The sequence below is a fragment of the Pan troglodytes genome, chromosome 14, assembly GCF_028858775.2.
Source record: "Pan troglodytes isolate AG18354 chromosome 14, NHGRI_mPanTro3-v2.0_pri, whole genome shotgun sequence".
Classification (NCBI taxonomy): Eukaryota; Metazoa; Chordata; class Mammalia; order Primates; family Hominidae; genus Pan; species Pan troglodytes.
The window spans coordinates 54,044,116-54,057,638 of record NC_072412.2 but is presented as its reverse complement, the minus strand read 5'-3'; the positions used below and the strand labels follow the sequence as shown (position 1 = coordinate 54,057,638).

General features: G+C 38.6%; 1 protein-coding gene across 11 annotated transcripts in view; it reads right to left on the bottom strand.

Annotated features, from left to right (window-relative positions):
- Nucleotides 1-13,523, bottom strand: part of RB1 (RB transcriptional corepressor 1) — a 170,876-nt gene that overhangs the window by 15,885 nt on the left and 141,468 nt on the right. For all 11 annotated transcript variants that reach the window (XM_509777.6, XM_063792510.1, XM_063792514.1 and 8 more), the window contains 3 exons: nt 6,802-6,920; nt 3,565-3,710; nt 79-224 (listed from right to left, as the gene is read on the bottom strand). In XM_509777.6, coding sequence (XP_509777.3) covers nt 79-224; nt 3,565-3,710; nt 6,802-6,920 — 411 coding nt within the window. The remainder of the gene's footprint in view (nt 1-78; nt 225-3,564; nt 3,711-6,801; nt 6,921-13,523) is intronic.

The following is a 13,523-nucleotide window of genomic DNA, read 5'->3' as shown; positions in this document are numbered from 1 at the left end:
AGAAAGAAAGAAAGAAAGAAAGAAATCAGTTAACAAGTAAGTAGGGAGGAGAGAAGGTGAAGTGCTTGATTTTCTTACTTGGTCCAAATGCCTGTCTCTCATGAGTTCATACTCATTCTGCAGGGTGTGCTGGAAAAGGGTCCAGATGATATGTTCTAATTCTGGGTGCTCAGACAGAAGGCGTTCACAAAGTGTATTTAGCCGGAGATAGGCTAGCCGATACACTGTGGGAATAAGAAAAATTAGTCATTTTTACTGTTCATTTTGAATTACAAGTAGATTTTTTTCAAATCATGAAATTGCTCTAATTATAATGCTGTTAAGTAGCATTTTAACAGAAACCTCTTTTTTATCACTCTTTTCTTTCCCCCAGAGAAACATGTTTACTGGTTTATTATGAAGCATATTACAAGGGATACAGATGAAGAAATGCAGAGGGCAAGGCATGTGAGAAGGGGCATGGATTTTCCTTGCCCTCCCCAGGCACGCTATTCTCCAGGAACCTCCAGTTGGGCAAATATCCAGAAGCTCCCAGAACCAGGTCCTTTTGAGTTTTTATGGAGGCTTCATTATGTAGGCATGAGTTTTTTTAAAAAATAGGTGTTTGGGGGAACAGGTGGTGTTTGGTTACATGAATAAGTTCTTTAGTGGTGATGTTTAAGATTTTTCTACCACTATTTTCCTTAAAAATAATTGATTCCTTGTGTTAGCACAGTTATAGGTACATATAAGGCAGAATGATACTTGCTGAATTAACTATTATGGCATGAAATTGGGACAGAGGTGGGAAGTAGTGGAGGAAAGGTCATAAGACACTGTAAAATTAGACAAACCCAATAGGGTTTGTTTCAATTCCATTAATAATCACTCACCACTGGTCATTCCCACTATCAATATTAAAGAGGAATAATCATTTTTTAAAATTATATAATTGCCAGTGTCTATGAATTTTTCCAATCCTAAAAAAATTAAACCACACATTTCTCTATAAAATACCAATGGAACATACTCTGTTGAAAAATGGTAAACTTGTAGATTACCTATATGTAAAATGACTGCAATATGTAATTTATTTAGTTTATAAAAAATACTACTGAAAATGCAAATTTGGCAAAAAGGAATCCATAAAATTGAATTTTCCTTCATCTACTTTAAATATCATATAAAGACCTTTTATATATCTCTTTCAACGACTTGCATGAGGTAATTTGAAATTTTTAAAGCTAACAATTTATCTCAGTGGTCTTAAACTTTAGCATACATCAGACTTAGCTGGAGGGTTGTTAAAACAAGGTTTTGAGGGCCCTATCTTAAGAGTTTCTGATTGAGCAGGTCTAGGCTGGAGCCCCAGAATTCTCATTTCTACAATTTCCAGGTGATGTGGATTCTGCTGGTTGGGAACGACACTTTGAAAACCACTGCTCTAACTTAAGGATAATATCTGACAATACGCCTGTAAAGCTCAGCATAATTCTTACTTGAATAAAATCAGGAAAAAGATTATCATGGAGGAACATGACCTTTTACTGTCTTTCAAAGAGCTCCAAGTGGATATGCACTAGGAAGTATATACGCATGCACAGACACTCAAATCAACCTCCCCACCCCACCATATATATACACACTCAGAGAATGCTACATGACCTGGTTACTGGCCTTCTTAAATGTCCTGAAAATATCCAGGAAATGTGTCTGCAGTAGGCAACAACACACTACTTTTGTATGTACATCACACCTGCTGCAGCAGGGAGGCGTGGATGGGGCGGCACGCTCCAGGAAGCCCGGAGGAGCCGGGGACAAGCAGGAACCCCGCCCCTTCCGAGTTGGGACAGGAGCTCCCCAGTGCTTCTGCAGCCGCCCAAGCCACCGCTGCGGACCCAGGCATCCCTGTGCTCTCTGGGCTGGGGAGCAGGTAGGAGTCCCACCCTCCCCAGTGCAGCTGCAGCTACCCAAACCGTGGCTGTGGACCCAGGCATCTCTGTATACTTGGGGGCCGGGGAAGGCACCCCCCAACCGCCACCGCCCTCGCAGGCTCAGAAGTGCCTGCTCCCACTGCCTGGTTTCTCCCTGCTGCCAGCGCCCACTCCAATCTCGGAGCAAAGTCAGGGCTGAGCCTGGGTGCTGCTGCAGCCCAGCCAGATGTGCGCACGCTCAAGGCAGCGCTGACACGCCAGCCCCCTGCCGCCTCAGCCCTCTCCAGACTTTGGGCGCTGACAAGCACGGGGGGGAAGCCGAGGCGGGGGCTGAGGGCAGCTTGGCACTGGCCTACAGGTGCCCCTTGACGCATGGATGGCGGCAGGAGGCAGATGGGCTCCTGAGCAGTAGAGGATGAGTCCCTGTTGAGGCCCCACCTTCAGGCCAGGGAGCGCCTGAAGGCTGGGGGTGGGCGCTGCCAGTCCCACGGACAGGAGTGAGGACTTGTGGTACCTTTTCTGGGCCCACTAGTGGCCGCCCATGTACCAATCGGTGCACACTTTCTTCCCGCTGAGGCCCACAGAAGCCCGAGTCTCAGCCAGAGCAGAGCAGAGGATGGAGAGACAACTAGCTGCAGCGAGGAACTACCCTCTCTACTGATAGCTGAACACTTGTCAGGACGAGCAGCTGCAGAGAGGAGCTACCTTTTCTGCTGAGAACTGAACACTTGTTGGGACGACCTGCCTGCAGAGAGGAGCTACCTTCTCTGCTAGGAGCTGAACACTCATCGGGACTTTGTGGTTACAGAGAGGAGCTGCCCACTGTGGGTCTTCTCTAAGCTGTTCTATTGCTCAATAAATCTCCTCTTCATCTTGCTCACCCTCCACTTGTCTGTGTACCTCATTCTTCCTGGCTGCAGGACAAGAACTCAGGACCCACCAAATGGCGAGGCTGAAAGGGCTGTAACACAAACAGGGCTGAAACATGCCCCTTGCTCGCCATGTTGTGGGTAAAGAAGAGAGAAGAGCTGCGGCCCTTCGGGGAGCCCAGAATTGGGAGCTCCTTGAGCCAGGGCTGTGACTCCCTCTTTGGGGCCCTGTAGTTTCTGGCGTCTCCAAGCTTCTGGGAGCCATTTTATTGTTCCCCAGTGCCAGCTGTGGAAACCGCTTGTGGTGTGTCTGGTCCAGGTGCAGCCTCACAGAGAGCTGGCACCTGTGCCAGCACCTGGAGCTGCCCGCCCCGCTGCAGCAGCCAGCATTTCTGACTGTGGGCAATGGCCAGATCTCATGCTTGCCCACACACCCCTCTCCGTTCCATGTCTGACTTGCTCCTGGCTGGCATGGACCCAGGCCAGTAGTGTGAGCCGAGTGCAGCCTGTCAGACCAAGGGGCTGAAATGAGCCCGGTGGGCCTGAGCAAAAATTGATCAAGGGCGCCACCAGTCACAGAGGTTTCCAGCCAGAAAAACGACTCTGAATAGTCAAGAAAGATCTCGCAACATTATCATTTCCATTTTATAGATGAGGAAACTGAGACACAGAGATATTAAGTGACTTGCCCAGTAATGTACCTAGAAAGTAGAAGAAACATGATTTGAACCCAGTCAGCCTAGTTTCAGAGTCCATGCTCTTGAAAATAATCATCTACTAACCTTTTTTATAAAACAGTGAAAGAGAGGTAGATTTCAATGGCTTCTGGGTCTGGAAGGCTGAGGTTGCTTGTGTCTCTGCATTTGCAGTAGAATTTACACGCGTAGTTGAACCTTTTTTCTTTGGAGATCTTACAGGAGAAAGATACCTAGATATATTTAAAGGAAAAGTCTTCATTTCAAGTTGGCTAAGAATCACAGATTATACATACACTTCAAGGTTATACACCCAGATACATCTTGTCTATTTAATTGGTATTATAGCAGACTATTTAAATGCAAGCTGGGAAAGATATATTAATAGGAAAACTGCTTGTCATCATCATATCTAATTCTATTTTAATAAATGGCTTTTCCTGGGGATTACTGCCTTATTAGAAAAAAATAGCTATATATGTATAATGTACAATTTTAATAATTATATTGGTATTGAGACCATAAGGTAATTCCAGCTTAAAAAACAATTTATTGATATTAAATACTGTTATCTTGTTTTTGTGATTCTCCTTCTAAAAATTTTTTTAGCGATAACTATGGTTCATATCTAAGATTTCAGTTATACACACAGATTTACACACACCTAAATTACACAGTACAGAATTCTATGAATTAATACTTCAAATAACATTATTCAGACAGATTTACACCATACTAAATATGTCAGGCATAACTCAAGGCAGGGATATTACAAATATTATCGTTCTGTGCTGCCCCTATTTAACAGAATAATCTAGATCCACTTTCTGATTTTCTTTTGGTAGCTGGCAAATGAACTTATTTTTAAAGACAAACTTTAAGAACAAAGAGAACAGGAAGTAGAATTTGTACCTTACTATGGATGTTTCTACAACATGTAGTATATTAAACAGTCCACTAAGAAAAGCGACCCATTATCACAATGATTTTAGAAGGACCAGTGTCTGGTCTAGTATCCACTTTGGATTTTCATTCAGTTCACTGACAGTATCGTAAACTGGCCTAACTTGGGCAAAGTTAGTCTCTGAAGTTCTAGGTGTAAATCTCCAATTACCTACCGGATATAACTACTCGAATCTCAGACTTAATAAGAACAAAGCAGAGCTCTGGATTTATTTTCCCATCTCAAAGAATAGATCCACATTACATCTAGTGTCTTAAGTCAAAAACCTAGGGTTATGTTTAATTTCTCCATTTTCCAAATTCCTGAAATCCAACATAAAACCAATGTAAAACCTATTAATTTATCTCTAAATACACCCCAGATCTCTCCATTTCTATTTCTAATACCATACCTTAGACCAAGTCACCTACATCCCTCATCTGAACTACAGAAATAGTCTCCAAATTGGTTTCCTCGCTTTTTGCCTTGCCCTGTCCCTTTCCTCCAAACCCACCTGTACTTCAGATAGCAGCTAGAGAGTGGAGATCTCTACAAGATCTACCCTAGCTTAGCTCTTCAGTCTCATCTTGCACCATTCTCCTCTTCCAATACCCCAGCCACACTAGGATTTCTTTCTTTCTGTTCCTAAATCCAACTAAGTTTGATCTGCCCTACAGCCACTGCACTTGCTGTTTGTTCTGCCTGGAATGCACATCATGCAGGTTTTTGCCTAGCTAGCATCAGCTTGCCCTTCAGGTGTGACGTCAAAATATCACTTTATCAGAGAAAGGAAAGTGCCACTAAGCATTCTATCAGCCTCTCCGTTTCTCTCTTTCACACCACTCTGTTTATTTCCTTTGTAGCACTTATTATACTCTAAAATCATCTTACATCTTGGTTTACTTGTTCATTGCCTGTGTTCCTCCTCCAGAATGTGAGCTCTATGAGGGGAAGGACCCAGGCCATCTTACTTCTGTATTCCCAGTGCCTACACCACTTCCTGGCAGTTTACAGATGACTGCTTCTTGAATTTTAAAAAAACAAGGCTTAACTTATTTATACAATGCATTAGTTAGGAAACAAATGTATACATGAAGGCAGGGTCTCCATATGCCAGAAACACTTTGGGTACAAGTTAGCATGAAAATGACATCTCTGGAAAATGGCCCCTGCACTAATACAGAATACTGTAATGTCAGTTCCTACACAGAATTAAACAGAAACAAAATATTAGGCACATTCTGTGAAAGGCAATGTAGTTAGAGTAATTAAGAGCCTGGACTTTGGGATTAGATAGCTTGTGTTTGAATTCTATTGACCTTACGCAAGTTATCTTATTTCTCTAATTCCTATTTTATAGTTAACAGGCTGACAGCAGTATCTATTACCTTATGGGCTGTTATGAAGATTAAATGAAAAAATAAATCTTAAGTACTTAGGCCATTGCCCAGCACACAGTTAGTGATTGCTTTTGTGAAAGGAAAATAAACACTTGGGACCCCAATTCACTATGCCAAAAGGAAAAAATTAAGCTGAAATCTGAGTCATGCAAGAAACTGCCTTTCCTTTTGTTCCCACACAAATAAATACAGATAAAAGGTTAAATACCTCCACAGACAGTGACTCTATGTTCACCTTATCTTATGTAAAGTGTCGATTCACTCAGCATGAGATGGATAGATAATTGACGATTCCTCTACCTGCTCTTTTTCTCTTGCAACATGTGGATTACCATACCCTTTTTCTTTCCCCTCCAGACTGACTTTCCCATTTAAATATTGGAGCCCTCAAAATCATCACTGGAGAAAGGCACAGATCTCTCTCCTGGGCACGTCCTTAACTTTGGCAAAATAAACTACTACATTGATTGAGACCTGTTTCAGATACATTTGGGTTTACATTTTCTTTTCCCATCATCATCACCAGCACACACTAATCAACTGTGTGTTAGTCCACATCCCATACTTCTCCCTACACTTATCCTATGCTTCACTCCAAATGGACTGACCTGCACACTCTGAAAAATGTTTTCTGCTTCCTTTGACATTTTTGAGTTAATGCCATTCTGACTCTTGGAACACACTCCTCTGTCTCCTCTATTCTCTCCAGTTTCCACATTGAAATCCTATTCCACCTAAACTGCCAACTCTGCCATGAAAACTGCTCTCATTATGCAAATCCTAGGTGATTCAGTAGCACTCTGTACTCTTTTATATGACTTTATTTGGGTCATGTACCTTTTATTACTAATTTCTTAAAAACTGAAACAATTCTTATTCAAAATTCTATTCCCTACAGTTTCTTTATAGAATGTTACATTGCACTTATGCTTAAAATCTATTTGCAGTTTGAATGGTCAACATAACATATATTTTGCTTACATATCTGCTGCAGTGTGATTATTCTGGAGAGGAAGATTAAGAGGACAAGCAGATTCAAGGTGATCAGTTGGTCCTTCTCGGTCCTTTGATTGTTTAATAAGATCAAATAAAGGTGAATCCTATATGAAACATGATGAAATTAAAACCACATTAGTAAGCATAATTTTCCCAGGCACATATCAAAATCATATTGTTTGACATGGTAAGTACTATGAATTTTAGGCACAATTGACAGTGGCAATTTAAAAGTCAGAATGAAATATTTTTCTCTACTTCGAAATTCCCAATTGACAATTTTTGTACTTCCCACACACAAAAAAGTAGAAAAATGTATAACCTTCAACGCTTATATTAGAAAATAAGTTAGAAGTTAGGAGGAAAGACAGAAAAAAAACAAAGAAAGTGGAGAGAAAGAAATGAAGACATGAGCAGAACTTAATGAAACTGAAAACAAAGATAAAACACAGTTTGGTCAACAAAGCCAAAAATGGGTTCTTTGAAATAACTAATAAATCTCCAGTCAGATTGATCAAGATAAAGAAAAGAGATAGATAGGCAGTATTAGGTATGAAAAATGGGACAAAATCACAAAGATTAAAAAGATAATAGGGAATTATTATGAATAATTTTATATCAATAAATTGGAAAACGTAGACCAAGTGGAAAATTACTACAAAAATACAAATTACCAAAACTCAATAAAAAAGAAATAAAATAACTTACATAGTCCTGCAACTATTAAATAATTTGAATCAATAATTTAAAATCTTCCCATAAATAAAACATCAAGCTCATTTGGTTTTACCAGTAAATTCTACCAAACATTCAAGGGACAGATAATTCCACTTTTACTCAGATTTTCTTCCTGGAATGGAAAAACTAGAAACATTCCTCATCTCATTTTATGAAGCTAGTACAATATTGATACTAAAACCAGTTCAAAGAGCAAACAAACCCCAAAGCTAGCAGAAGACAAAAAATAACCAAGATCAGAGCAGAACTGAAGGAGACAGAGACACAAAAAACCCTTAAAAAATCAATGAATCCAGGAGCTTATTTTTTGAAAAAATTAATAAAATAGACCACTAGCTAGACTAATATAGAAGGAAAGAAAGAAGAATGGAATAAACACAATCAGAAATGACAAGGGATATACCACCCTTACCCCAAAGAAATACAAACAACCATCAGAAAATACTATAAACACCTCTATGCACATAAACTAAAAAATCTAGAAGAAATGAATACATTCCTGAACACATACACCCTCCCAAGACTGAACTAGGAAGAAATCAAATCCCTAAGTAGACCAATAACATGTTCTGAAATTGAAGCAGTAATAAATAGCCTACCAACCAAAAAAAAAAAAAAAAATCCCAGGATCAGATGCATTCACAACTGAATTCTACCAGAGGTACAAATTTCTACTGAAACTATTCTAAGAAATTGAAAGGAAGGGACTCCTCCCTAACTTATTTTATGAGGCCAGCATCATCCTGATAGCAAAACCTAACAGAGATACAACAAAAAAAGAAAACTTCAGGCCAATATCTCTGATGAACAGCAATGCAAAAATCCACAATAAAATACTAGCAAACCAAATCCAGCACACACCAAAAAGCTTATCTACCATGATCAAGCTGGCTTCATCCCCAGAATGCAAGGCTGGTTCAACATATGCAAACCAATAAATGTGATTCATCACATAAACAGAATTAAAGACAAAAACCACATGATTATCTGTGGTTGCAGAAGAGGCCTTTGATAAAATTCAACATAATGTTAAAAACTCTGAACAAACTAGGTATTCAAGGAATGTATCTCAAAGAGCCATCTATGACAAATCCACAGCCAACATAATACTGAATGGGGAAAAGCTGGAAGCATTCCCCTTGAAAACCAGCACAAGACAAGGATACTCTCTCTCACCAATCCTATTCAACATAGTATTGGAAGATCTGGCCAGGGCAATCAGGCAAGAGAAAGAAACAAATATATTCATATAAGAAGAGAGGAGGTCAAATTATCATCTTAACCCAAAACATTCTTAAGCTGATAAGCAACTTCAGCAAACTCTCAGATACAAAATCAATGTGCAATAATCGCTAGCATTCCTATACACCAACAATAAGCAAGCAAAGAGCCAAATCATGAATGAACTCCAATTCACAATTGCTACAAAATGAATAAAATACCTAGGAATACAGCTAACAAGGGAAGTGAAGGGCCTCTTCAACAACCACAAACCACTGCTCAAAGAAATCAAAGAGGACACAAACAAATGGAAAAACATTCCATGCTTATGGATAGAAAGAATCAATATTGTAAGACTGACCATACAGCCCAAAGTTATTTATAGATTCAATGCTATTCCCATTAAACTACCATCGACTTTCTTCACAGAATTAGAAAAAACTAATTCACATGGAACCAAAATTCATAAAATTCATATGGAATCAAAAAAGAGCGCAAATATCCAAGACAATCCTAAGCAAAAAGAACAAAGCTGGAGACATCACACTACCTGACTTCAAACTATACTACCTGACTTCAAACTATACTACAAGGCTACAGTAACCAAAACAGCATGGTATTAGTACAAAAGCAGACACACAGACGAATGGAACAGAGTAGAGGACTCAGAAATAAGACCACACACCTACAACCATCTGATCTTTGACAAACCTGACAAAAACAAGCAATGGAGAAAGGATTCCCTATTAAATAAATGGTTCTAAATAAATTCCCTATTAAATAAATAAATGGTCCTCAGAGAATTGGCTAGTCATATGCAGAAAATTGAAACTAGACCCCTTCCTTAAACCTTATACAAAAATTAACTCAAGATGAATTAAAGACTTAAATGTAAAACCGAAAACTCTAAAAATCCTAGAAGAAAATCTAGGCAATACCATTCGGGACATAGGCATGGTCAAAGATTTCATGATGAAAACACCAAAAGCAATCACAACAAAAGCAGAAATTGACAATGGGATCTAATTAAATTCAACAGCTTCTGCACAGCAGAAAAAAAAATCATCAGAGTGCACAGACAACCTACAGAATGGGAGAAAATTTTTGCAATCTATCCATCTGACAAAGTTCTAACATCCAGAGTCTACAAGGAACTTAAATTTACAAGAAAAAAACAAACAACTCCATTCAAAAGTGGGCAAAGGATATGAACAGATCTGAATTCATATAAATTGGAAACTTCTGGATGACTAAAACTACAACAAACTAAATTAAATGGAATCTTCAGAAGATAAACAACATTGGTTAAAGATGACAAATTGAATGCAGACATTAACTCTCTCTCATAAAACCCCACTAAAACGGCAATAAACTGACTTATTTTAAAAGACATAAACCTTTCAGATACAACACTTTTTTTTTAAGAGACAGGGTCTTGCTCTGTCACCCGTGCTGGAGCACAGTGGCACAATCATGGCTCACTGCAGCCTCCTGAGTAGCTGGGACTATAGGAATGCGCCATGGTGCCCAGCTAATTTTCTGAAAATTTTTTTGTAGAGACAGGGTCTCCCTATGTTGTCCAGGCTGGAGATACAAAATTTTGAAAGCTTGGAAGGCAGATACACAAATGGTAACCTACTCAGTAGGTGAGAAAAAACTGAATTGGAACTCAGCATTAAGGAAAGCCAACAGGCAAACCAGATAAACTTTTAACCCACCAAAAGGATGTGGCAGTGGCGATACCAGGTACTTTGGGCAGTGAGGTACTGAGTAACAGGATAAAAAACCTAAAGATATGCAATGGGGGTTTCTTAAGAAATTGCTCTACCAAATAACTATACAGTGAAGTTCACAAACCTCACCCAGGTGCTCAGAGTTTCTAACTAATTTTTAGTGATTTACTCTTTTATATGAGTGGCAATCAAATATTTCCAGAAAGTCCCTAATATAAATATGCCAAAACAAAATAACAAAAAGGCGATCTGGGAGATGCAGAAACTATGCAGGGAGAAGAAATTTAAAAAGAAAGAAAAAAAACGGCGATTATGCAACAGTTCTTTCAAATAGGAAGTTACTCATGCCTAAGCAATACATTACTAAATACTATTTTTCTTATTTATCCTGCTCTTAATTCACTCAACAAAAAAAAGCATGAAGAACAAGTTTAAAAAAAGCCATTAGCAATAAAAGCACAGGTCCTGGAATTAGAGATACATAAGCTCAAATTCTTGTTTACTAGTTTGAAGTTTACTAGCAATGAAACGTTTTGCTCTCTGAACCTCAGTTTCATTACTTGAAAAACAGGAATACAGCACTCATTTTGCAGGATTACATGATACATCACATGAAGTGACTTCAAGTAGCCACTTGAACATTCAACTCTTTTCTCAGCTTTCAGTGATTTGGCTTGATTATTTTATTTGAATTTCTTGGATGTATGTATGAATGTGTTAAAGATGCGCTTTCAACTCTAAACTTTTAGGAGAAAAAAACTGTCTTTTCTTAACTTTACTCTTTTCCTTTCTACATGTCAAGTAGGTACTTGATAAGCTGTGAATAAAAAGAGGCATGATAATCATATAGTCATTACACATATCACTGCAAAAGTTTAACAATTTTCAGCCCTTTTTCAGTTCCAGCAGACCAACAGGAGATGGGTTATTATCTGTAATAGTGACTCACTACAGAAATAATTCTTAAAGGTGGAGATGGTGAGCATGAGTTGTCTCCTATGGAGGCATCAGAAGAAAAGGTGTCCTACAGGAGCTGGATTTTATGGGGGGGAGAAAAAAGAGAAGGTGGCATGTATGCTTTGGAAAAAGAAGCAGACTCTACAACTCCAATCATATAATTTTTGTTGACAAGTCATCTTTTCCTATATTCATTAGGGGTACTGCAGTATAAATAATGGCTTTCATCTGAGCAAAGTAATGCTAACAATTAACACTTAGGAAATTCATTCCAGCTAATACACATACTGTTATACTAAATATTTTATACTTCCTAGCCATGGATGAATTGAAAATCTTTAACTAAAATGGTATGAGTATAAACCCACATATATTCAAGAGTGGCCTACTACCAATTTTTCTCTCAAACAATGAAATTTTAGGAGACTCTTGAGACCTTGCAAAGATGTGTGATTAATAGGACTTAAGTACACTAATTAGATATTTTAGATACCTTTCAGATATGAGATAAAACCTAGTTGTGCTTCAGATTCACCCAATAGGATTATACTAAAAGTAAATTTCTCTTCCAAGGATTAAGGTGGCATTTTTCACCAATAGTCTTCATATTTCATTCAAATATCACTTTTATCACTCCATCACCCCAAACCAAATGGTCACACAGATATATAGATATTGGTTTATGATGATGAGTATGTCATGATCATGGGAAAACTATAGTGCAGTAGGTAGGAGCACAAACTCTGGAGCCACAGTACATGGGTTCAAATCCTGGCCACCTGTAGCTACATGACCCTCAATAAGCTTCTCAACTGTAGAGCAGAGATACTAATGATAATAGTAGTAACTTAAATCATAGTATATGAGAAGTGAATTAATAATGTTAAGAATTGGGAACAGTGCTTGACACAGAGTAATATATAATATTTGATATTATTATGGTTGTGATTATTTACATCTATGAGTGCCATTATACAAAGAACACTCTATTTCCTCAAACATATGACTGTATGCCTAGTTATCCATCCATCCACCCAGTATATGTTGTATGTCTATGCTAGGAAGTAGAGCCATAAATGTAACAATGCTCCATTTGTCAGATACTAAATAGCCTTGAAGGAGTATTTCAGAAGCATCTGCCCTATTTGACCTTACTCAACATCTTCACTTGATGTCTACGTATAAAATAAACTTTAATCATCCTCTACCACCCCCCAAAAATGACTGCTTCTCCCTAGTCTTTACCATATCATTAAATCACTCCTTATATCCAGTTGCCCAAAGCAAAAACGACAAGGAGTCATCATTATTATTCTTTCTCTCATACTTATCCAAGACACCAGGCAAGTCATATTGGCTCTAAATTCAAAATATATTCCAAGTTTGACTTCTTTTCATTACCTGTACCATTGCTAGAGTCAAAGCAATTCTTATCCTTTTCTGTCCCACTGCAAAAGCATCCTACAAACTGGTTTCCATACTTCTACTCTTGCTGCCTCCTAGATGTCCTCATAGAGCTAATATGTTACTCCCTAACCCACCTCCATATTCAAAACCCTGCAAGAGCTTCCTGTCACACGTAGAATAAATTCAAATGCCTTATCTTGGTTTACAAAACACTACATGAGTTCTGGCCCCTTGATACCTCTCAGACCTCATGCTCTAACACTCTTCTTACTCCAGCCATCCTGGTCATCTTTCTATTCCATGACTGTGGCATAATTCTTCCTTTCTCTGGGTTTTTGTACTTGCTGTTTCCTCTGCCCAAAATACTCTTTGACCATGCTTCCTATGACTCACCCCACTCCATTATTCACATATCTCCTCAAATAGCACCTCCTAAGCAAAGCCTTGTCTAAACATCTTGCCTAAGACAGCCATAATTCCCATTTATTTGCTACTCCTACCTCTGCTCTATTTCCTTCATAGTATTGATCACCACTTGAGGTTATGTTATAAATTCATTTATTTTCTTATTTATTATCTCTCTACTAGCAAGCAAGATGCAGGAAGGCTTGGGCTTTGTCTATCTTATTCAATAGTATCCCCAATGTTTAA